At 42.1% G+C, this 25,537-nt stretch overlaps 1 protein-coding gene across 1 annotated transcript in view; it reads right to left on the minus strand.

The window, feature by feature from the left end:
* The window catches only part of adamtsl5 (ADAMTS like 5), a 36,077-nt gene extending 11,070 nt beyond the window's left edge, over positions 1 to 25,007 (minus strand). Inside the window, exons 1-7 of the mRNA XM_030097258.1 lie at positions 24,381 to 25,007; positions 13,054 to 13,129; positions 7,983 to 8,155; positions 7,693 to 7,753; positions 6,882 to 6,987; positions 5,702 to 5,829; positions 1,074 to 1,197 (exon numbers count right to left, since the gene is read on the minus strand). Of these exons, the coding sequence (XP_029953118.1) occupies positions 1,074 to 1,197; positions 5,702 to 5,829; positions 6,882 to 6,987; positions 7,693 to 7,753; positions 7,983 to 8,155; positions 13,054 to 13,129; positions 24,381 to 24,400 (688 nt within the window). The 5' untranslated portion in view covers positions 24,401 to 25,007. The remainder of the gene's footprint in view (positions 1 to 1,073; positions 1,198 to 5,701; positions 5,830 to 6,881; positions 6,988 to 7,692; positions 7,754 to 7,982; positions 8,156 to 13,053; positions 13,130 to 24,380) is intronic.
* Between the last annotated feature and the right edge of the window lie 530 nt (positions 25,008 to 25,537).

Genomic DNA, 25,537 nt, shown 5'->3' on the forward strand with positions numbered 1-25,537 from the left:
CTTCTTGCTCAATCTGAGCCAATTATGGCTCAGTGCTCCATCTGTCAGCTCCGCTCCGCCGACACCCTGCGCTGTGTGACACCGCCACCGTTACAGTCCAGTCTCAGGCCAAACTGCACGGCGGTGGTGTCGAGCACTCCCTGTAAGTGTGTTTCCACGATGTGTAAAATCTTGTCACTCGACCAAAAGAGGGCAAGCTTGAAAAGCTTTGGAAAAATGTTTATTAATGCTAAACTCAACTTGTTTACAAGATGAATGTTTAAACTTCTCCGTCTCAGATCTATAAACATCTCATGCTGTTGAGCCACATCGTGTGCCAGTTAAAACATCACAGACCAACAATGAAACATAATCTAATCAAATGAAACATTTCAACATTTTATTAGGTAAATGGCCACGTTTGCTTACGTCTGCATTTCTTGGTAAACTGATGAAATAATGGTTTACAAGGGGGATAAACAATTTTGCTAATTATTAACACAAGGGTTTGTTTTTTATTGACGTACATGTCATGTTAACATGTTCTCAAGAAATGTTCACTTTGGTTTCTTTTAGTTTATTCTGCGGATTGCAAAGCAAACTGGCACAAGCAACATGTTCAGCAGACTCCTAAGAGCCCAATAACTCATTCTTTCTTGTTTTCAAATAGGGCATTATATACAAAACAAAGAAAATTCTGCAGGCTTTCTTCCCGGCATGCCATCAGACCCCGACATTAGCCTTTGAACCGCAGGTAAGAGTGAAGGTAGAAAATGTTTTGGTGGCACGGAGCCAGAATGGCCTGAAGAGCTCTGTGTTCTTCCTGAAACTTTAACAACTGTAATTTTGGACCTGTTGTTGGCTGAGTTTCCACCTGGAAGGCAGCCAACCGCTTTTGTTTGGCGAAACTGTGACCGTGGTTAATGTTCACTTTATCAGCGAACAATCATGTCCTGACTGAGCTCCAATGACTAACAGCATTTGGGTGAGAAAGCATGAAGGCTGCCTGGAATTATTACCATGCCGCGTTGGTCTGAAATTGCTGCAATTCATTCCCCGAGGGGAGGAATATAATGAGTGTGAGAGTATCCTACCTGCATCGAGACCATTGCTCTGGTACACACTCTTGTGGTGCAGGCAGGTGGAATTGTGCCCTCCGCACACCATGCAGGCATCCTCCTGCTGCGTTGAACCCAAGATGGAGTCACAGCCAGGGGTCTGTGTGGCACACAAATGTACAAAACTGTTCATTAAATCGTGGTTTGGGCTGGTAAAAGGCTTATCACCTTTCCCTTCATTTTGGCTTTTCCATACAGTCACCATCTACTGTGACGCCTCACTTTAATTCATTCTCTCTGCTTCTCCTATTTGCCTCTCTCCGTCTTCGTCTCCACTTGCAAACATTTACTCAGGAAGAAAACAGAACATCCGCGTCTCAAGAGGGAAGAACCGGTTGAAGAGTCGTCTCTGTAAACGTAAGCCTTCCAAAGCAAAGAGCACAGAGGACGAGCTGGATGTTTTACGGTGTGTGGCCAATCTTGTTGCTATATAGAATAAAGTGGCCGCTTTCTTCTCTGCACTTCATCACGATCTCTGCAGATCGGACCAATCAAAGGGGGGGGTTACCAGGCAGGAGAGCAGCAATCTGAAGGGAACTTATAATCAGGCTCCAAAGCCCCTTGAAAACAAAACACGGCGAGCATCTGTGTGTGCACAACAGGAAATGAATGCTCTGTGACAAGGTAGCAGAGTGCATGAGGGCCCCACTGAGGGAGCGACCACAGTCCTGCAAAACACTCAGGCAGGCAAAGTCATCTGTGCTGATGTTACTGAGAGAGAGCTGAAATGAACTGGATGAAACAGAAGGCTTCAGTCCACATGGCTCCAAGTTCTCACATTATTATTACTTTACATTGCTTTATAACGTTTGATTATTCTGTTTTTCACAAGAATGTGGGGTTTTTTTTCAAGGATCAATAGAGAAATGTAGCATGCCGTCCTGTTAGCACAGTCAGCAACATCACTGGATGAAGAATGTGGCACATTTCTTTGGCTTCTATTTCACATCAGTCATCTGTAGTGGGGCCACTTGGTGCCGGAGTCAGTCTCCTGTTGCTGAATCAAAACGATAGTCAGCTTGCGAAGTTTGTTATATTTCTAACCTGGTATTATTTAACATTTTCTTTACATAAAAATTACAGCTTCTGTCATGCATCTCTCACATGTCATATCATCAGGGCAGAATCTGTTCCCCCATTTAGTCATATTTTTCACGTCGTACCTCGGTGTAGCTCCAGCTGGCTGCATTTGTCTCTTTTAACCACATGAAACCATAAATAAAACAACGCAGATTTTGAAAACACCGAGGCATGCCTTCGCATATGCAGGGATTTATTTAAATGTATGAACATTTTAAGTAGGTGTGTGTGTGTGTGTGTGTGTGTGTAGGGACAGGACTGCTACAGTGTTTTCAAAAACGATGCATCAGTGAATCATCACCATGCAAAGTGGCAGAGTGAGCTATTTTATGGCAAAATATAAAATGATTATCAACGTCATATCACATCTGTTGGCTAGACAATATCCACATGTGACGACCACTACTTTAGGATCCTCAAAATAATATTTCCACATGTATGCAGTAATGCTGTGGTTCTAAACCGGCCATGTGCTCTGCAGCATGAGCTCAATTTGCGACTCGCAATCCTCGAATCAGGCTGCATCTGCTTCCTGTTTCAGGCTCTGACCTGGACCAGCTCTGGTCCACGGCCCATAAATCTACTTATTTACACTACTGGCTGTGTGTGAGCATGTACATACACACACACATGCTATATCTCGATATATATGGGGGCATATGTAAACAAAGACGCGCGTTAATCCTCAGTCAGCCATGAGAGAACAGCCACAACTTGAACTTTTCTCTCGACGAGCAGATGTCTTGACATAAGTCCGGCTTATTGCTGCATGTACCGACGGACCCCGAGGGACACGCTTTAACTTCCCACCATGTCCGTCAGCGTGAGGATGAGAGGGATGAGCGGTGGACAGGCTGTACGCGGGTCTGCGCACTGTGTGTACAGCAGAGCTGTAATGCCAGCTGAAGGTTGCAGTCCACACTGATGAGTGCACTCTGGCCCTAACACGCAGCATGGAGTTCACTTCTCCAGAGAGCTCCAGTCACAGTGGTCAACATCACTTATGCCTCAACAGAGCCGGACTGGGCAGAAGAGAGAGAGCGTGAGAAAAAGAGAAAGAAACGTTGGGCTTCATCCAAGTTAATTTGGAAATTTATGCCGAATCATTGGAGTTGTGAAGTGGGAGGAGTGCTCTTCAATGACCCAGGTCCTGCTTGTAAGCAGGCTCTTCCCCTGGGTAGCATTTTACTGGGCAAGTGAACATATTTTAAAATTGCTGATTTCACCTGACCTTTGTCTGTCGAAATGATTCCATGAAGATACAAACTTTCATGTTCAAGGGAGACGTCTTAAAACGCAAACTTATGCAACAGAAGTGACAGACAGGATAAAGGTACAGGGACATATTTGAGAATAAGCCGTGATGTCATGTTTGGCATAGATTTGGTAAAATTGTTAGAGAAAATAAAAAGAGCTGAAGATTTTCTGGAAATTTGTTTCAATTGCTCAATAACCCCACCAAGATAGTCAGATCGTACAGCTTCAGGTTCTGTTGGAGATTGATGATGACGAATCAGTGAATGCTGTTTTGTGTCATTCAGTATGAATCAAAGGAACACGGAGAGTGATGACAAACAGAGAGTGTAGGTTATGATCTGTGTCTCAGCAATATGTATGTGAATAAATATAGGGGCAGCATACCAGAAATGGATTTTTAGATAAGGTTGCACCAATGTAAAAGTTTGCGTAAACATAGTGATGACCAATGAACCAAGGAAAACAAAGTGAAGATGGATGAGAAGCTTACATCCAGTTATAAAGCTTAGGGCGAGATGATAAACAGAATCTAATGAATGCATTACATGTGCTGCAGCATTCATATATGGAATATCACTGTAATCTAAAAGAGGGAGGAGGGTGGAGAGGGAGGAGAAAATGAACTTTGGAACTTGATTTGATTTCAGCCCCATTAATATGAGCCTCAAGTTTTCCATTAAATGCAATGGAGGAACTTTCAGAGATAGAAGATACAATGCAAAGCATAAGCCACTTTCTTTTGTTGGAGAACAGCATTAATTTAATTCAAATGTTTAAAAGCTAGGTAAGATCACAGCACTACACAGCAGTAGTGTAACGATGAACAGAAGCATTTGTATAGTATGAACTTTGTATTGTATGAACCACATAAACACCTTTTTCAAGACTTTGGTTTTAACAGTTCAGTTTTAATTTTCCTGTGCTTGTTCCAGACTGAGGGTCTCAAAAGCATTACGCAAGCAGTTATCCAAATATCTGGCAAAAAAATTACGTTGAATTGAAAGATAAAAGATACTGAACACACTGATTCCAGTATTATATCTATAGCCAGGTGTAATAATTGTGGGTTTGAAGTCTCTCAACCTGCTTTTTGGGGTCTTTAAAGCTTTTTGAACTCTGGAACAGAAAATGAGGTAAGGGAAAAAGGGTTTCTACTTTGTATACCTTGTCAGAAGGCAATGTTTTAGAAGAGGACTTGCTAAGCAAAGACACAGAAGAGATAAAATGTTTATGAAAACATTTAAGTATCTCTACTTTATTTGTCACATTAACAGAGTCACCAGTGATAAGAGAGGGAAGAGGGACGAACAGTGGGTCTGACCGTCTTATCAAAGCTTCTCTAGTCTGAGATCGAACGAAAAGACATCCAGCAGTAGTGCAGAGATTTTAAAGTTCTCAGAGACATAGCCACTCAGTCTCATATTCTGTCTTCATTGCCAAAGTCCAGATGTGGTTCCTACAGTGTAGATACGGACCAGATGTCATCTCATCCCTTCACCCTGAAATGATTAATGGGATCATGCCTATCAACAAAATAAATAAAACTGTCATAAAAGTAATATCCATTCTAGGTCAACACTATCTATTGACAAAATATGACCTCGATTAAAATAAAATAAACCATGAAGAAAAGCTTGTTCACTGGAGTGCTTTAGGCGCCTTTTCTGCACAATGCGGGGCTTTGTGAAAGGATTTATTTTGTATCACACAACACAGTGATCATGAGATTCCAGGAAAGACAACTGAAGCTGAGTATTATGGGCTGTGGCTCATTTGTAATTGAAAGATCAATAAGAATTTGGAGAGGGATTTAATGTTTGAGTGAAACTCAATATCTGAGTCAGGCAAAAAAAAAAAAAAAAAGAATGCGTTTTAAATTGATTTGACAGAGTTGAAAGCAAATCCCTGCTCACAGAAATTCTTTAAAAGATCGATGTTCAGAGCCAGAATGTCAAACTGCCTTGTGACTGATCTAAAGCATTCTTGTGTTGTTTGGTCCCTGCAGTGGCCCACCTATCACATCTGAAGGCGACACAATATAAAGAAAAAAACAAGAGTCGCTGCACAGCAGTAAAGTCATCTCGTTGATCAGTTGACTAGTCTGTGCAACCCTACTCCGTCCTGGTACAAACATGAAAAATGTCACTGAGGAACAGTAACAATTAGCCTAAATCCACAGTAGCTGGGATTATAGCTGCCAGCTGTCCAAAAACCTGGCCTGACTTTCTTCCGAATATAAAACCACGCCCCTTTTTTCTGGCGCTTACCAGACAGCGTCCGTTGACGCACACCGCCCCCAGCTCCTTGTCGCAGGCAGTCCCGTCAAGCACTCGGCCAAAGTTGTAGTAAAAGTTGTGACCCAAAGCGAGGCAGCTGAGTTCACAAGGGTTAGAGCCTGGTGGGAAAAGAGCTCAGGTCAGCGGCTCATCAGTCTATTGTGAGTAAACAAGCAAAGCAGAAAGGTACAGAGGGAGGCGTGTGGAAAACAAAAAGGCAAAAGGTTCACAAGGAGAAATCATAAAGGGAGCGGAGGGAGAAGACTCAGACATGTTACAGAGAAAATTCACCAAACAGATTGCAGCTCTCACAGATTTAAGACTGACGCAATCATAAAATATGTACGGTACTGTCAGTTGCTCAATTGGAGTATATTTTGTAGAGAAGCCCCTCCACATGATCAATCATTGATTGAATCATTGACTGAGGACTAAAAATCAGAATATGTGACCAGACCAGCATGTCACTATGAAGAACGGTCTACGACAAGTGAAATCTCCCCCTGGCTTCATAACTCCACATATATCACATATGTTGATGTTTATTGGCTTTAAACCTTTTAAAAAATCAGAACTGAGTGCTGAATGAAGTCAATAAAGGTCCAAACAGTCAATCTTTATTTGGTCACTGTGACGGAAAATCCATGAATAGGCGAAATGTATCACTCTCGTGGGATGTTTCTGTTTAATTTTCTGAAGTACAGTAATTTCATCAGCTATTTCATTTAATTAAGTGTACAAGAAAGAATCAAGAAGCACAAAACTTAATCTTTGTTCACAATATTCATTATGTTTCTTTTGGGACAAAGATCACGTTGAATAGCATTTCTTTTTCTTTTTTTTCTGATCAGGGGATGTTGTTATATTTAGCTGACATGTGTATACCTATGTGTATCAATATGAAATACATACATTATTTTACAGTGGTTTTTATGGCAGGTACAATATTTAGATTGAGCAGATTTGGCTGAGATGAGCTCCGGTTTATAGAAGGTGGCAGATTTAGAAGGACAAAAAAGGAGAAACTAAGAATGTTTGTGGTTGTTTTCCTTAGAGTGCAAAAAAAACACCAAACATGAGCAAAAACAATGGAACTAAGTCAGAAGTTGAGACAGTCTTGTAGATTTAGACAACGCCTGTTAAATACAGACTGATGTTTCGTCTCACTGACCTCCATGGAAGGTGGTCCATCTGAAGGAGTGTCCAGCCATCAGCGGTCGGTCGTTGAAGGCAGCACACTGCATCTCTCGGAAGTCCTCCGAGCCAAACGGACAGTCCTGCACACACACAGGAAAGACACGATTGAGATGGTTCATGGCGAGGTGCGTTCGTTTACAATCATGTTGAGGATCTGATGACAGAAGACCAAAGATGCGCGCGCGTCTGTGCGTGCGTGCGTGCGTGCGTGCGTGCGTGCGTGCGTGCGCGCCCTAACCTTATTCTAGAAAGTGTCTCATCTTGGCTTTGTTTAATTTGACATTCCCCAGAGCGGACAAATCCCTGTGTTCCTCTGTGAACTCTTCAAATGGGCCTGGCTCACCAGCTGGAGCGGATAACATTTGACCTTGCAATGTACTTTTTTCAAAATGTAACAACTTTCGATATGGGGGCCTTTAATTCATGATGTGACACAAGTACAGAAAACAATCAAACAAGCAAACAAACAAGGCCTCATTATTAAATCTAAGCTGTAATTGACATGCACCTATTGTTAACCAAAATTTGAACATTTTTTTAGAAGAACAAAGCCTCACACTAACATACACACACATCTGATACACAGTTGTCAGCCTCGCAGCACGTGGTGGAATCCTACAGTGACTCAGGTTAATGTCGGTGAATTTCCAGCTCACGCCCTGAAGCCTCGGCTGCGGCTACACGCCTCCACGATCAATTCAGAGAGCACACATCAGTCATCGTTCACAAATGTTTGCATTGAAAATCTTAAATACAGTGTGTGAAGACGTTTGTGCGGATATGACCTTGGTGTTGCAGATCTTGTATTGTCTTGGATCTCCTGCACATGGTCCACCGACGGGGTTCCTGAGGCAGAGGAAAAAGAGATTTATGGAGTTCCGCAAGGTGAAGAAAACAACACAGTTGGCTGTAGTGACTCAAAATACTCAAATTGAACCAAATTGGACTTAAAATGTTTTACCAGTAATTATTTATTGACTGGCAGAAAACTGCAGTTGATTTTTTTCCCACTTCTGACCATCAGAAATGTAAATCCATTCATTTCCACGTACTTTCCGAGTGCCCCTGTTGTTACCTGGTGATGCAGGTGCGCGTCCGCACAGAGGCTCCGCCCCCACAGCTGCGTGAGCACACCGACCAGACGCTCCACGTCGCCCACTCGTTTTTATAGTGCAGCTGCCTTCGTGCTCGTGCCGAACGCCCCGATGAAGCCCCACGGCCAGGACCCCACGAGGAAATCCAAGAGGCCTGAAACAACAAGAGAGCAAGAAATACGGACATGCCGGTGACAAACAAGCAGGGACACAGTCTGGCAACTTCAACAAAGAAAACCGACAACAGAGCTATGGCTCAAAGCTAAGTTAAATTAAAGGGAAGTTCTTTTTCCATTATATCTTCTAAAGCTGGTTTCAAACTATCGTCCGACGGGACCTTTCTGTGTTGAGTTTGCACGTTATCCCTGTGCCTGCGTTGGACTGCATTTTACTTTGTTATCTCTCAATCCAAACTGAAGGTGATGATTATGAACTATTTGTAGATGAGAAGGTGAGGTCTGTTTGTGTGATCATCTATCGCTTTGTTGTCCCTCTCATAGACGATTGACCCACTCAGGCTTTAAAGCCGACGCCACTCGACGTTTTGGTATTTGCATGGAGCATAAGTCCGGGCCAAAAAAACAAATAGCATTTTGGCCCACAAGACCAAGATTAAACACCTCTGGGTTACACAGCATTACTTCCTAACCTTTTCTCACCAGTTAATTACCCAGATTTTCTAAAAGTAAAACCCCACTTTCAATTTGTTACAATAACACAACAAATCCAAACTTTGCCAGACTCGCCCACTCACATGAACATACAGTAAGCTTTTTTATGTGAAACGTCAAGCTTTGACATCCTCGGAACAGACAGTGCCTACACATCCTACTGAATAGAGCTATAGCTCATTTGTCTTGATTTATGCATTTCATCAAACAATGAAGCACTGTAGTTGGATTTTATTACGACGTATCCATGTTCATCCAAATAAGAGAACACAGGCATGATGATGAGCCAAACCAACTTGTATCTGATTAGAAAAAAATCAGGCTGGAGGATTTTGAAAGTGTCTAGCGATGAATTGGAGAACAAATGAAAAAAATAACCTATTAAAAAAAACTATATGAACATTTTGATGAATATACAATGAAAAAAGAAAAAAGAAACTCTTCATTTGCACCTCCGGTCAACATGTTGACTGGTTTCCATGTTGTGTTCGCTGTTGTTTTCAGATTGTGTTTCCTGGATGAACTGCCTCTGCAGGGACTCCCTGCTCGGATCACTCTGCAGCATCCATCTGCAGCACTGCCCTGCATGTTTAAATCTGTCGGAGCGCAACTGGCAGCCCTCAGCAGCTCACAATCCCCGCATGCTGTGCGTAACAAACAAGCGAGCGTTTAATGACGGGATATCATTCATGAAAGGAAAAACTGCGTTGGGCTGGAAGGTGTGTGTGACGCCAAACAAAGGCCACTTTATTTATATCCCGCAGTTCAACAGGCGGGTAAATCTATTCGGAGGAGATCATATGAACAAAAAATAAATGATATCCGAGTGAGCTTGTTGGATCCGGATCATCCGAGACGAACAATGAAAGTGATTAGAGAAATCTCAATGGCGCTCCTGCAACACATTCCAGAGTTTCTGCCTCGGAGGAGGACTGAAACTGGCAACATGCCCACACGCGCACACACACGCGCACACACACACAAACAAGTGTTTCAGCTGACATTCGATGAGGAAGAGGCTGAGTCAAAGTCAAGTGGAGTATCGGTTGTGCAAGATGGAGAACCAAAACTCACGCATGAGATGAGTGAGAGAACACAAGAAACTTTACCTCTTTACCTTCGCAAGCCCAGACGGCAGCTGAGCTCGGTTCAAATACAGGAGACTAAATCTGATAAATGCTGAAGAAAACTTTTAAAGTATATCAGAATTGTTGAATGTTTAACTGGTTTAGCCACAACACCAACGCATGGCATATGGGGCTCAAATGTAAATAAACTTAAAGCAGAACTATGCAACTTTTTTTGCCTCAATAAATGTTTTTTAGAATCCCTGTGGAAGTACACAAAGACTTGCTGCAGTGATTCACCGGTCCCTCCTAATTTCTCTCTTGTTCATAAGAGTAAATCCATTATAAGCTTAGAAGGATCAATGAAGAGTAATGAGGAAATTACTGATATTCAAGCATTCATTTCAGGATTCACTAGTAAAAATGGAAACTAAAACTTTTCCCAGTGTTATTTGCAGGCACTAACGGCCATCCGGACTTAAATAAGCAGAAATTTAATAGATTTTTTTTTTCTTTTCCCAGTAACTTTCTGTAGATCCAGCTTTTTGATTCAAAATCACCACAAATTTATAAGGTCTGAAAGGTCTTTTGAAGTCACTGAACAGAGGTTAAAACAACAGTATAACTCGTATGGAGTCTTGTCACCTCTTTAGTATCGCCACGCTTACAAGCTTTTCATTGCCGGAATCCATAAATCTCTGTAATAAAAATCCCACTTCCAAAATGCCAAAACAAATCAGCTGCACTTCTAACTCCTGACATTTATATTGAGCTCTCGGAGGTGCAGCAGGAGGGAAAAAACCCCTGAGACTGAGTGAGGCTCTTTGACTTTGTGACTCACTCAGCTGAAAACACAACCTGTGCTACAACTCTCCATCATTTTCCATGGCAGGGTGACCTGAGGTCGCCCTCATTAGTGTTACCGCCGGTCAAATTAGCGTTGATAACAGTTGGAGATGGGGTCGGCTGGCTCTCTAGATTAATGAAAGCGACTTTTGACCTTGACAATTCCCACTGCTCCCTTCCCGTTTTGACTTATAGAAAAAAGAAAGAACAGTTTCACATTGCACAGGTGGAGGTGAGAACAGGGTCCAACATGCAGTGCACGTGTCCTGCTTTCCCATTGTGCCTCTCATCTGTCATCGCAGCAGCTCTCCCAGTCTGAAGAGACAGACTGAAGCTGACAGACGTGACTGGAAAAGCCATCGACCCCGAAGGACACTGCAGGACAGCTGCTGAGGACAGACACCATATCGACACTCAAAATAAATCCTGCACATGATGACCTACAGTCAGGTATGGATAAAAAACTTATTTATTTGTGCCTTACATACTTCACCTCCATAAAGTTTCCTGCTCTGTCTTTCTGCCGTTTGAAAACTTTGCGAAGAGTGGTAGTCGTTTTCACTGGGACTGCATCACCTGCATCATCAGCCTAACTCAGACAAACACCACACATCCAGTCCAGGTTATGGCACTGCCAAATCCCTTATTGGCCAGTTCACCATCGTCGGAATGTGGAAGGAAAACAGGATGGTTTGAAGCCTCTTGAAGCTCCCTCAGTGTTCGCCTACGGTTACACGAGCTATATTTATTTTTATGAACAAATTTTCTGAGGGGTAAAATAAACCTACTTTTCTTTCTTTACTTCCACACACACACTTGAAATATAAACCTATAGAATCAATTCTCTCATCAGAATTTCTTTCCGTCTTCAGGACTATTTTATTCAGTTCAAGGTCACAAGGCGCCTGAGTCGATCCCGGTTAACAATGGGCAACGTCGGGACACACCCTGGACAGGTCAGCAATCCATCACAGGGCAAACAGAGAGAGGCAGACAGACACACACACTTTTTCAGGTCACCAATCAACCTCGAGTTCCTCAGTTTCAAATCTACATTCTTGCCATGAGGTGATTGTCCAAACCACTGCATAGAATTCTACAGTAATGTACTGGTAAAGCTGTCTTTATACATCGTCAGTCGCAACTTCCTGTTTATATGTTAACTGAGATCAAAGAAAAGACTTAAACGATGATAAAGCATATCCACATAGACTTTAAAAAAATCAGTTGCAACAAGTTGAAAAAGTGACACATCACTCTTTTCTACTTTTCTTTTTTTATTATTATTTTTTCCTGAGTCACAGAGGAAATACCCCTACAGCTGACAAGGCTACATTTAACTTCAGGTCATTAGTTTTTTTGGATCCATTAGGCGTAATCATTTTGCTCCCATCTGTCTCAATGCTGGAAAAAGACACATGTGTCTTGCAGCTGCAACAGTGACGGAGCGTAGAAAGCATTTCGGCAATCTCAAACATCTGATGCAGAGGTTCAACGTGTCACTGGGTTTGTTCGAATGACATCAGTGCAACACTGGCAAACAACGGAAAAAAAAAAACAGACGACCACTTTCCCACAATTGATGTCACAGAACCATCAGGAAAAAATAATGTGTTTGTGATTTTTTTTTCTGTGAGAGTATAAAGAAAGGCATGACAATCAGCAACAACATTTGATTAGGAAAAATTGAAAGAACAGGGGTTGAAGCAAAGCAAAGAGCAGGGTGAAACCAAGAAGAGGTCTGCACCACTATTATTTCTAAGACTGAACACTGCCTGAAGAAAAATACACAGCACAAGCAATCCAATCAGTCACAGACCTCAGTGGCCAGTCAATTGACTCTGATTGGTTTATTATAAGAATGGATTTTCCACTTTAGGACCTCAGATCAGAGAGCAGGGGCTTTTCCTCCACACAAATTACCTTGATTAAGCAGGGAGGCCTCGGGAAATGGCCTTGGGAGTTGGAAGATTGAGCCTAAAACAGTCTGTGTAAATACAGCGTGGTGCCACTTGTTGAAAGAGCATGATCCAGCTCTTAACTTTACATATTTGCACAACTCAGCAAACAAGTCTGATTTTCTATGCCTTTCTGAATGAACCCCCCCAAAAATTTGTCTGATTGAAGGAGCTGGGCAGATATCCGTCCATTCATATTCAACTTGAGGTATATATGAAGATATTACAGATATCAATGACCGCAAACATTCAGAAAAGAAGTTATATCTGATATAACTTGGTTTTCACAATGTTGCTCACTTTATAACAATGCTGCCATGTGTGGTTAAAATAAGGAAAAAAGTTGTGGTTAAAATGCTAAAGTTAAGGTCTGTCTGATATAAACACATCTACTCTACATAATTGATTGTTTTAAAGCTGCCATGGACTGATCACTCCTGGTGAGTATATTGAAAGGCATTAAAGTTTAGGATGTTCAATGTTCTGAGCTGAGCACTGAGTCGGACTTACGCTCTGTGGGGACGACAGGCAGACGGGTGCCACCAGCAGCAGGACAAAGGTCAGGGTCAGGCACAGAATCAGCTTCCTGCAAACACAGAGAGGAGCCAACATGGTCAGACGGCCTTTGTTGTGGTCTTCATCACACATACCGGTGCATGCAGAAGTCAATGCACTGTTATAGCAGACATGTTTGAGCAAGAGAGAAGGAAGACAAAAGAAGAGAGAGAAAACCCAAAGTCACAGTCGACACTTCAGACAGCACACATCTCACTGATAATATAAACAAATAAGCTGTGGCGCTCTTGCAAATCCTGACAGGCAAAATTAACAGTGCTCCCCACGTAGCAAGTATCTTTAAATCCCTCTACCTTGATCTCTCTGTTCACCTCCATGAAGCAAACCATGTGCAAGGTGAGTTTAGAGTTAATTGCAAGACTTAGCTTAAAAACACTTTTTCAGTTTTAGTCTGCTGGAGAAGTAACTTTAATCACTGTGAAGGGAAAACACACTTTGTGAGCTCTTGCAGTAAAATAACTCGGTGGCAGAGGGATACAAAGACCAGATGGGGCATACACACCTCCCTCTATCCCAAATAAACCACACTTTGCTGGTATAGCATGTATCACAGCTTTTAGCAGCACTGCTACACCATTAGTCAGAACAGCAAAACCCTGGATGAAGAGGCTGTCTCTTAGGTGGACTAGAGCCGTGGTTGAGGGATCGCATATAGAACATCAGTCGCGGCTGATCCATTGATCCAATGAGACAACCTGGACTCAAAGGGTGCAATCAATTCTAACTGGGCATCAATCAAAACAGCTGATCCATTGATTAATTGGAGTAACCCGGACCCAGTGGGTGTAAGCGTTTACTTAACCTCGGACTCCTACCATGTGGAACCAGCTCCCAGTTCTGCTCCTTTCTCTTGTTTCAATGTAATTTCATTCTATTACTACGTGTCATTGATGATTGTTCCTCCTGTAGCCTATATACTCTCTGTTTATATATGAAATGTATGTAGATAAAGAAACTGTCTGTCCTATCTCCCTCTCTTTCTGTCTCCCTCACCCCAACTGGAATAGCAGAAAGCCGCCACCTCTGAGCCTGGTTCTGCAAAGGTTTTTTTCCTGTTAAAAGGGAGTTTTTCCTTTCAACAGTCACTGATGCTTGCTGTTGGGTCTTCTCTGTAAAAGTGTCTAGAAATGACTATGTTGTAATTGGCACTTCATAAATAAAGCTGAATTAGTCAAATTTATTCATCCACAGACGAATGGCTGCCGTCCAAGGTGTTTGCCCCCATTGAGTGGGAGCTTGGAGCTCAGCAATCTGGGATCGTAGGAAAAACTCACCCTGCTACGGTGCGAAACTGTGAGAGGGCAGCCACGCTTTCATTCAAATAAAGAACCAATCTGAGTCGAAAACAAAGAAACAGGGCGAAAGTACCAACACTGTGAGTCACTCGTGTTTTGCTCCCAGATGTGTTTGATGTTAATCGACTGTTTGCTCAAAGAACAGCATCATCTCCGTCTGTGCCTCTGGGCAAACACACTGATTCTCAGTCCTGTTCCACCTCTGACTCATTAAAGGACAATCACTTTTCTGAGCAGCACCAGAAGGTTTTTGGAAAGCCCCTCACTTGGACTGCTTCCTGGCGCCACCCCTGCTGACGGCCATGCGTTTGAGGGTCCGTTACGCGAAGGAACGTTTCAATTTCATTAACGGACATCAAGCAACGGCTGCCTTTTTTTTTCTTCTTCTCAAAGTTACAATAACTCAATCTTCTCGATTTCTTGGGCCCTGCCCTCAGTCTTCTGTGTCTCATGCTGTCCGACATCCACTCCCAGCCGGTCTACCATCCATCTCTTTCAGTTTCTTTCATCTCTCAATGCACCATAAACTCAGAGCTGCTCTGCAGCTTCTGGAGCTGGCTCTTGGCTCGGGACCAGGTCAGTAGTTGCCCTGTCCAATTAAACGATACACATCTCCCTCACACTCGGCTGAGCAGCCCTTCCCTCCCGAGCCAGGCTCGGCCTTACATGAGGGAATTCTTATCGGAGGAACAAAGAAGGTCGCCGTGACCGAAAGGGGAGAGGAGGACATAAACTGTGATTGATATGAGGGGGTTTTCTCAAGTTCTCACACTCCCTGTTTTATTTGAAGTATCTTAGCTACCAAACGTGCAGGCCACTGCATTCACAAGTTTAACCAATTTATCCTCTTCACATCATGTATCTTGTAAAGCTTCTCCTGACAGTTCTCAAACATACAAAGCAAAGCAGCAATACGTGGGCAAAACTCAGAATTTTTTTCTCCTTCAGTGTTCTTCACATGGAAACCCCGAGACAAACTACATCCTGGATATATAACACAGTGCCTCAATGAGACAAAAACTCTGAACTTTTAGTGAATAGTTGACGTAAGTGAGCTGGTTGGACAGATAAATGGACTAGGCTGAGAATAAGCGATGTGTTAGTGCAGCGCCGCTGCTTCAGACAGTAATGTGGATCACCATAAAAAACAAAGTGACTTTATTCAAAACGCTGCCGAGCTGCTGTCTCTCTCCGTGTCCTGCACAAAACTAACTTTTATCTTTTCACAGTGTAGTGTTCATTCAGCTCCTGTTCAGCAGATGAGGAGTGCCTCATTAATCCTAAATAAACTCAGTTTTCCTGACAGCACTATGAAAAATGTCCTACTGTGATATTAGCATTACCATGTATGTGGTGAGCAGTGGTTTCCTGGAGATTAGAGAAGTGGCTCAGGGGCTGATGTTTGCTGATTTGATTCCTGCACCATGGGTCAAATGTGGAGAATCAAAAATTCCCTCTGGGATTAATAAAGTCCATTCATTCAATCCACAGTAGCATGGCGGGCTCAAAATGGTTTGCCTCTTTAAATCAGACCTGTCTGCATGATGGTAGCTTTTCTGAGCAGTTTTTTTTTTTTTTTGGCTCTCATTTGCATTATACTTCATAAATCAATTTACATTAAAAAGTGCTGAATATTAGAATATCCTCTTTAAACTAACTCATTTAACTCCAGCTGGAAATCAGGATCAGTCATTAGACTGTGCTCAACAAGGATCTCTAAGCAATACAGCTGTGTAACATCTAACCGAGAGAAACAAGAGAAAGTAATCCTCCGGCTACTTTCCCAACTATTTTCTTTAAATTGTAAGCCATTTGTCACATAACTCCTCTGCTAAAAAAGTAAAAGTTAGCAAATGGTTTTCAGTAAATGTTGGACACAATTCTTTCTGTTAATATAAATATAATGTCAGTAATAGCACCATTGCTTGTTACTCTGTGCAAAACACTGACCCCTTAATCTCTTTAAAGTACTACATTATTAAAGAAGGAACAGTAAATAATCAGAATGTGCCTTGTTGTTCTGCATGTCAACATATTTGACCAGTCTCTCAGACACACACACACACACCTTACAGATTCTGTTTTTTTACTCGAACTGACGGGACCCTGATAAAGACATGCATTTTCGCAGACGACCAGCGACAACACTGTTTAGTGTAGGGGCAGAGTTTACAAGTGTGAGCGTGACGGGCTTCAGTAACTCACAAAGACAGAGTCATTCCTCTCAGTTTCACTTGATCTTTGGCTTCGGTTTTTGAACATAAAAAGCCAGCAGCTCCGGTCACTGACTGGTTGGCCCCCTCACTCCAGGGGCCCTCACAGAGGTGAGCAGGGGTCAGCCCGCCTCCTCCTGCTCTCATTAAGACTATAGCAGCACATTAGTGAATAGCTGCAGGGCAGGCAGAGGGAAAGGGCTTTAATCAACGCGAGAATGGTTGTTTATTTTGACTGACATCAGTCACTCACATGACCCGAGAGAGAGAGAGAGAAAAAGACAAAGAACAACTTTTATCAAACAAGTAACATAAAATGTAAACCAGGGTGTTTTGCAATGACTGATAAACACATAAAACAGTCTATATATAACCATCTGGAATCTAAATCACTAACCATAAACTCATTTACAACTAAATTAGGGCCAAAAGGTCCTTCAGATAGATACCAAGATAATTACAATGTTAACAAAATCTTACTGAAAACAGAACTGATTCAAATTAACTGAACCGTCAACTTTTGAAAAAGTGTAAAATATGCTTTAAAAACAGGCAAACACAATAATGAAAAACAAAAAAATTACAGCCCTACACAAACAACACAATTCATTGTGATGTCCACAACTTTTTAACTCTCAATCTGCCAATATCATTGATAAAGCTTTGTTATTTTGGATCAAATCTGAGATATGTGGATGTTACTAAATCTAGTCAACGAATCTGGTCTGGCCAATGAAACTGTAAATCTTGCAGTCAAAAGCACTGATAGAAGAATTCTGACTGTATATTGGAAGGTAAACATGAATCGTTGAGTCTTGAAGAAATCAAGTATCGACATCAAGACTGTCAGTGAGACGGACTTGAAGGTCCATCAAGTTTTTATTTGGAAAATCAGCTCGTGATGTTGCATCATTTCAGAAAAAAAAATCATCTTAATCAAAGGCTCAAAAATTCTGATGGGGAATTTTCATTATTTTTGAACATTTTCCCATGAATTTGAAGATTATTAATGTTTGTTAAGAACATGATGCAAATTATGCTTAGATTGAAAGGCTCAGCTGAAGCTTTTCAGCTATTGTTAAAGACTGAGTGTTGACAAGGATCAAACTTAATGTGAGCGTACGACCAGAAACGCTGTGGTGAATTTCAATTGGATCAACATGAAGATCTGGAGAGACTTTGAAGTGCTCCGACACTTCAAAGTCTCTCCAGATCTTCATGTTGATCCAATTGATCTTCATGTTGCTCCTCACTGTGCACGCAGAGTTCAAGAGGAAGATAACCAGGAAGCTAAGACACAGCAGTGTTGTACATGAAGACAAAACAAGGCTGGTGAATCAGAAAGGAGGGTGAGATCAAAAACAGACAGCTGGAGAACTTGTGGCATTAAAGAAAATGTACATCCCCAGGTCTACAATCTAAAGTTACTCTAGCTCCTTTTATATTTCAGGAAGAAGAGTAGCAAAAATTCCAACTGCTAAATCAGCTAAAGGTAATTTCATACATTATTTGTGCATACTGGCCGTGCCGTCCAGAGAAAAACGAATCAAGGCTTTTGTTGAAACTGTCAGGGAAAAATGAAGAGGAGTAGTAGATGTGGGCTTAAGTTTCACCACCGTGGGAATCTGAGATCGTATGTCAGCATTAGAACGAGATTTAGGACGGTCTCTGCCCACTTTCACCCAGTTTCAGTCAGTTAATTGTTATGCATCTCAGGTCCTGTCTGAATAGATTTATAAAAAACAAAATGCCCTGAAGTTCATCAGATTACAATCGCTCGACTTAATTTAGATTGTTAAACACAGCAAGAGTCCACACATTCCTCAGGTATGCACTTGTGGAGCCAAATTTTAAAATCAGAGGTAATAATTCAGCTGATTCGCTGCAGCTAAGGTCAAATCCATAAAGCTTAAAGTGTAAAAGGATAATGTAGATTGCAGGAAATTTCAACCAACTGCTTCAGTATCGGTTCTCAGATATTATTCATGTGTCGTACATCTAAGGGTGAACAGACTCATTTTTCGAATACATTCGTCTCCCATCAAATTGTTTGTTCATTTCACCCGGAACAAAGGAGTCAGACTCATTTAGCTTCAGATACACCTCAGATAGACAGATACACCATCACTTTAAATCCTAGCCCTTGTCTTGAGTAGGCCGAATAAGACATGAAGTATAAATACATATCAAAAAATGTTCACATTTGATGGAATCTTTTTTTACAAAGTCTGATTAATTAATAACTGACAATGAAGCAGAAAAAAAACAAGTTCATGTCAAAATGTTGAAGTAAAAGTTAAGTAAAAACAGCTAAATGCAGACACATGAAAACTGTTTAAAGTCGTATTTGTAAAAAGAAGTACGTCACTTTAAGTATTTTACTGTATTTATCGTACTGCTAATAGTTGATTTCTTTCTTCATCGGTCATCAATCTTGGAGTTTTTTCATCATTAATTCGCTGAAAAATTGTGAAAACCCCCATGAAAATAAAGTATTTCCAATACATAGCTGGATTTATTCTCATATTTAAATATTTTTTCAATTCATCTATTGATTTCTTATGGTATGCCAGGTGTGTAAATTGATTGCATGTTGTAGAGATCAATAAACTGACTTTTATTTAATTCTTGCATTTTACTCCTTGCGACCTCAACACGGTGAGTGACTTTCAGCCGTCCACACACACTGCAGAGCTGCTGACTGCCGTGAAAGGTGCTCGAACATCATTTGGAGTAAGTTGGGGCTCAGTGTTGTGTTCAAGAACAATGCCAACAAAGGATCGAAACATTTTCTTTTTTCTAAATATTTCTGTCTTTCCAACAGTCAACCAGGTAATCCTAGTTAAGGGTCGTCTCAAAGATCTGACACTGACAGCCAAGGGTGATCAGTCAGACACGTAGCGTCACAGTCAACTGTCTTCACCAGCAGGAGGTGAAACTCCACTCATCTCTCTCCACCCTCATTTATAATTCCTCCGCAATGTGAATGAACTCCCACACCTTTCCTGAACACACGCCCTAACAGACAGGTAGCTCCCACATTCCCACCCTGCACAAATAAACATCAGCTCCACGCCGTTGTCGCGCAGTAACGTGGAGACCATTATGTTGCACAGGCTGGATCGCGTTGCAGGTGGGAATGTGTCCTTTGACCCCTTGGAAGGTGTGAGTCACGTCAACACTGAAGACACCTGACTGAAGATCTCTGTCGTTTTGGCTTCTTCGAGTGGTCGGAGAGGTTTCTGTATGGTGACCTACAGGCGTCCTTTCTTAAACAAATGTCTGCACACCCACCGTGTTTGGAAAAGCAACCCATCTTCCGACCAGGGGCCAGCCTCGACCTTTGACCGGCACAGAGATTTAGCTGTGACCCGCTCGCTGTTTGGGAATGCCTGGTGGAGGGTCTGACGGTTGTGTGGAGCAAGCTGCTGAATGAACAGACACAACCTTTAACAGATGTTCAGTCTGAGGGCCTCTGTTCAGCTCGACCCCTGGTTCTGTATTGACTATGAATGAGGCGGCAACAATCGAGCGCTCCGTGGCCTCGGACGGCACGCATTGACAAAACGAGCCTCTTTGAAGACGAGTGGGAAGTCTTTGTGCTTCGACAGCTGCTTCACTTGAAGACATAGTAAGACATAGTTAAGTAGGAAACTAAATTTTGTTGTATGTCTGAACTAAACCCCTGGAGAGGATTGTGGTCAAAGAAACTTCATGTTGGTTTTATTGATGCCACAATGTCTAGACTCAGCCTTTTGGTCCCTTCTCTTTGCTTTGCTTTGCTTTGCTTCACTTCACTCACTCCTTCCACGACAGAACAAGCTTGGTACACCGTCATACCTCAGGGATTATGAGATTATCTTTTCACAGCCACTTTGACTAAAGTAGAGAATCTCAGGTCATCTACAGTCGCCGTTTCCCAAACTGGGAAAGAAGAGAGACGCGCATGTGCGATACTGTGAGTAAGAATAACAACCATTGAGAAAACTTTCAGATACTATTAAGCAAATTCCTACAAGGGGACTTAACTTATCTTCACACTCCAAAACGTAACAAAAAAACACCTTAACTCTGAATAAAACCTGAAAATGTATCCGCAGGGTTGGGAGTCATGTCTCCATCTGTCTCCATCAGAGACATAATTACATCTTCAACAACACTAATGGTCGAATGGCAGGAATCCCAGCGCTGGATCGTCACCAAAAACAAATCAATTGTTTTCTGGATCAAAGCCAATGTGTCCATCACATTTCTGACAGACAAAAAAAACACAAGATGGGCACAAACACAACCTTAACCCTCGGTGAAAACGCGGCTTTCATCAGCTCTTTTATTGGGTGCGTGCAGAGAGACGCAAGAACAAAGCAGTAAAACCTTATCGGGCTGAACCTTGAAACGACTCGTCAGTAATGTCAGACTTCACGGTTTTGTCTGACAAAGACGAGAGGTCAGAAAACACATTCCTGTCAAGTTCACGGTCCGCTTCAAAGTGGCCTGGAGACGGTGTTTTGGGTGAAGAGGACGTGGTGGCAGATCAGGACGTGGGAGTGAGGCTGAGGTTTTCCATGCCGTGATGTTTGCTCTGTGCCTCTGATTTGTGGAAGTGCAGGCTTTGTATTATGGGAGTATGTGTGGTTGTTCTTAATAAATCTCTGACTGGATTACTGACTGGAATCTTTCCAGGCTGCAGACACTCGGGTGAAGGCAGAACAGAGGCTTACCTGTTGAGGACAAAAGGTTGTTGCTGGGGCACTAACAGCTTTCCAGTCAAATGTTTGTACATCTCCCATTTGTACCTTAAGAGGAGCAATTAACTGTGCAGGAATTTCACAGTTCACACACACTACAATGGAACACAGAGTTTTCTTTCATTTTTTGTGCAAACATTCATAGAAAAAAAAAATGTATGCAATTTGGAAAATGTGTTGGTGCAATAATCCAAATTCACTTTGATACAAAACACAAGTATAAATGCCTTCACATACAGAAACTGCACAAAAAATAACTGAATGTAAAACTGGTCCGTTGTTTCACTTTGATTATAGTCACAGAGGCTAATGGCAATCAAAGCAGACTTTGGGGCGAAGGAAATGTTTGACAGGTCGTCGTTCAACTAACACTGAGAGACACAGAATCAGTTAAATGTACATGCTTGACTTTGAATTGTGGCAAGAAGCCAGAATATAATCAAGCTAGAACAGGTAGAACATGCCAACTAGGATCACAAAACCAACCAAGGCCTTTTCACCGTGAGGCCACAGCGCGAATAACTGCCGTAGTGCGCTACCTGATAGTTATGAGAAATGAATCAACATGTCTTACTCATGTGAGATTGTTGGGTTTTTTCTTAATGATGTGATTATGTTGTTTTTGGTTCTGTAAAAACAAAACTGACATGAATTGAAGTATTAACTTGTGTTGAGGTAGAAAAAATTCCATTCAGATAGAAAGCAAGTCCCTGGTGGATCACTGTACTTGTTCATACTTTCATTTCACAATGAGAATACTTGATTAAATTCTTTGCATGTTTTACTTTTATTTAATTTCTCTTGTTATCAACCTAAATGATGGTTAGGTATATTGGTGTCTCCCTTTTTTTGTTTTTTTGGTTTTCAGTGCTTACAGGCGTGACAGTGCTGGGAGAAGTTTTTACTGTTGTGGATTTTAACCTTCAGTTAACATTGTGGCAGCATTCATTCACTGTAATCCAGGATTGTGCTAACGTGTACCCCATTTGCACCTTAAGTCAGAACTGCTTTCCACGTCCAGTTCCAGAGCTGTAGAACTACAATGCAACAATGGCGGATCAAACGGCCAAACAGAATTATGTTGACGATCTGCTCCATTTCTTTTTCTGTTCAGGCCTTCAGAGAATTTCCTTATGGAGGATGTTTTGCCTCTTTCAGACAGTGTTACTGTCTGTAGGCCAGCAATGTCCAGTGTTATGAAACTGAATTTTGCCAACCTGGATTAAATTTTCATCTGTAATCAAAAACGTTAATCTGATGAAAAGTGTGAATGTCTGAATCTTCAGCTCACACGGCTGGGAGAAGATGCTCCTCCTCGACTTTGACTTGTTACAAAAAGAAAACTGAAACTAGGTTTTGATTCTAACTTTCTCATTTGATAACGTGCATCATTAAAGCTTTCGCAGATGATTAGGAACCAATTTCTTATTTCGGCTGCTACAAGTTTAAACTGCTTGCCCTTTTTTTTGCACTCCTGCTCTTCAAACTGTGTATTCAAAAGTCAATATGTCCTTATTCTGATCTGTGATTCTGTTTCCCATCAGTGTGCAACATGTTGACTATTGTTGTGTGTGTGTGATGTTCTCTGTCCTGTTTTTTCCCCTCTTCACATTTCCCAACTGGTCAAGGCAGATGTTGTTTTTTCCTTCTGACATTGCTTCTACCAGAGGTTTCTTCCTGTAAAAATGGGAGTTTTTTTGTTTTTTCCACTGATGCCTGTGCTTTTCATGTGGGATTGTTGGGTTTTTCGTCCTCATTTTAATGTTAAGTGTTTCGTGTTGATTATCTCTTAACTGGAAGTGTATGAATAAAACTAAATTGAACTGAGTGTTTTTGCTTGAAGTTCAAAGCAGTTGCGTTCGCAGTGACTCACTTTTGAAAGCCCTAATGTCCTTCTCTTGTGCTCAAGGTTCACATCCGCGGGGAAGAAAAGGATTGAAATTCCTCCCTGCAGGAGAGTGACATCATTGCGTGTAACACCAAATTAGAGTCCTCGTTTTGAAGCTATATGCTCAGTGTTCCATGGTAAGTAGATTAAATCTGTTCATGAGGCTGATGGCTCCTTCCCAAACAAACATTCCTCCCGAGAGTTTATCAGAGAGGCATAAAATTTGCCCGAAGCCAAATCTTTCTCTTGTCTTTCTGACAGTGGGCCCACCTGACTGACAGACAACACATTTCCCCCTGACACATTACATCCAACGCCGCTGCCTATAAAAAAAAAGGGAAGCCACACTTTTAGATCAAGTGTGCAGGCAGCAGAAATGACAGCCTTCAAGTGTTGGGACGAGCACACCAACTTAATCTAAATGCTTGACATTCAGTGACTGACTAAGGAGAGGTTCCTCTGCAGCCCCCCCCCCCCCCCCCCCCCCCCCCCCCCCCCCCCCAATGTTTGTGTGCTCGGTTGGGATGGGATTAGATCAAATATGAGCAGGGTATTTATAGCCAGTGACATTTGGGAGATAAAGGTGCTGCAGCAGGATGGGAGGAATGCAGAACAGGAGTTGCAATATCACTGATATGGCAGCAGGATTACCTCTCATGCTGTCAGTATGAAGACTATCAGCCTGGTTATCACTTCTGTCCTCAGAGAAAACACACAGGCAGCACGCACAGGCTGCTTCAAGTCAAGCTTTTTCTTGCAAAAGTCAAACTATGCATGACAAACATGCACGTAAAATTCTTTGTATATCAACAACAACCCAGAAAAAAAGTGCCTGTAATTCCTGCAATGAAGCACAACATTGGTCAAACAGCCTGCAACTCCAAAAAAGAAAAAAACTCAATCGTCTCTGGAATTTGTCACCTCACGTTCTTCACTGTACTACAAAATATGCTCAAGGCTTTGTAACGTCATGCCAGCAAAATAACCTGAGGTACTTTATATTTCAACTGTGAAATGTAAATTCTACAACAGAAAGCAGAATTCTTCCCATGAATCGCTTTAATTTCAGTCTAATGTAAGCACTTATGTATGAAAAGCTCCATATAAAGAGTCTTACCTGGTCTGAACAGAGGACATAGTAGATCCTTTTGGATTGGAGCTTAAATAATGTTACATTCGCAGTCAGGTGCAGTTTGGATCCCAGAATCATAATGTGAAACGGCTCGGATCAGACGCACAGTGCATCCCAGCTGCAGGCTGTGCACACATTTCACATCCAACAACACCATCCATATCCAGGTCTCCCCTGAGGGGGTCTTCGTCCCTCAACAGTGGACTCTTCAAATGATATTCTTCTCTTCTTGCTTCTCAGTTCACAAAACATAAAAGTTTTGTCTTTTGAAACATACTTCGTATTTCAAAAACACATCTGCTGCCAATGAATCGGTGTCTTCTCTTGACAAAAAAAAAAAAAAAAAATTCCCTCTTTTTGAGAAACAGAAAATATTTCCAGCAATTAAAACAAAACTGTGCACTAATTTTAGTCCCCGTGCGAGTGTCAACGGCTGTCCTCTCGTCTTCGGGCAGGTTATTTGTCCCCTGTTGAAGCAGCAGGTATCTCCAGCAGCTCGTGCACCACTCAGTCCAACCGGGTCGTCAGTGCGCAGCGCGCGAGAGAAACAAGCGCTTAAAGGCGCACAGAGGGCCAACAGCTGCGCGCGCGTGCTGCTCGAGCGCACGGTGTTGTTGCTCTCTCCCTCTCTCTCCCTCTCTCTCTCTCTCTCTCTCCACCTGAGCGGCGCATTCCTGCAGTGGACACGCCCCTCTCCTCCAGTCTCACCACTTCAGCTCCTGTCAAAGGAAAAACCGGGCAGCGCCGAGCTTCAGCTTAAATTCTGAGAGCTGAGCAGAAGATATGAATAGACAATTGCACATAAAGTCGGTGAATTACATTTGTAACAGCTCACAAAATTTAAAAAAAAGTTACTTTGTCTGCAAGATGCAATAATTATTTGGATATTTATTGAAAAAACACGTCCTGGGTATTTGTTTGAAAAAATAAAGCGTCCACTAGTGTTTACCACTTTAATGAATTTGAGGTCATGTGCGCCTGAAGCTGATCTGACTATGAAGCAAAGCCAGTCTATCACAGACTAAACACTGAGACATCTCTGGACAGTGTGGAGTTAACCTCGCTCACATGTTGACAGACTGCGGGATGAGACTGGGGTACCTGGAGAAAAGCCACACACCCATGGGGAGAACATGTGCTCT

Source organism: Salarias fasciatus, chromosome 1 (genome assembly GCF_902148845.1).
Source record: "Salarias fasciatus chromosome 1, fSalaFa1.1, whole genome shotgun sequence".
Classification (NCBI taxonomy): Eukaryota; Metazoa; Chordata; class Actinopteri; order Blenniiformes; family Blenniidae; genus Salarias; species Salarias fasciatus.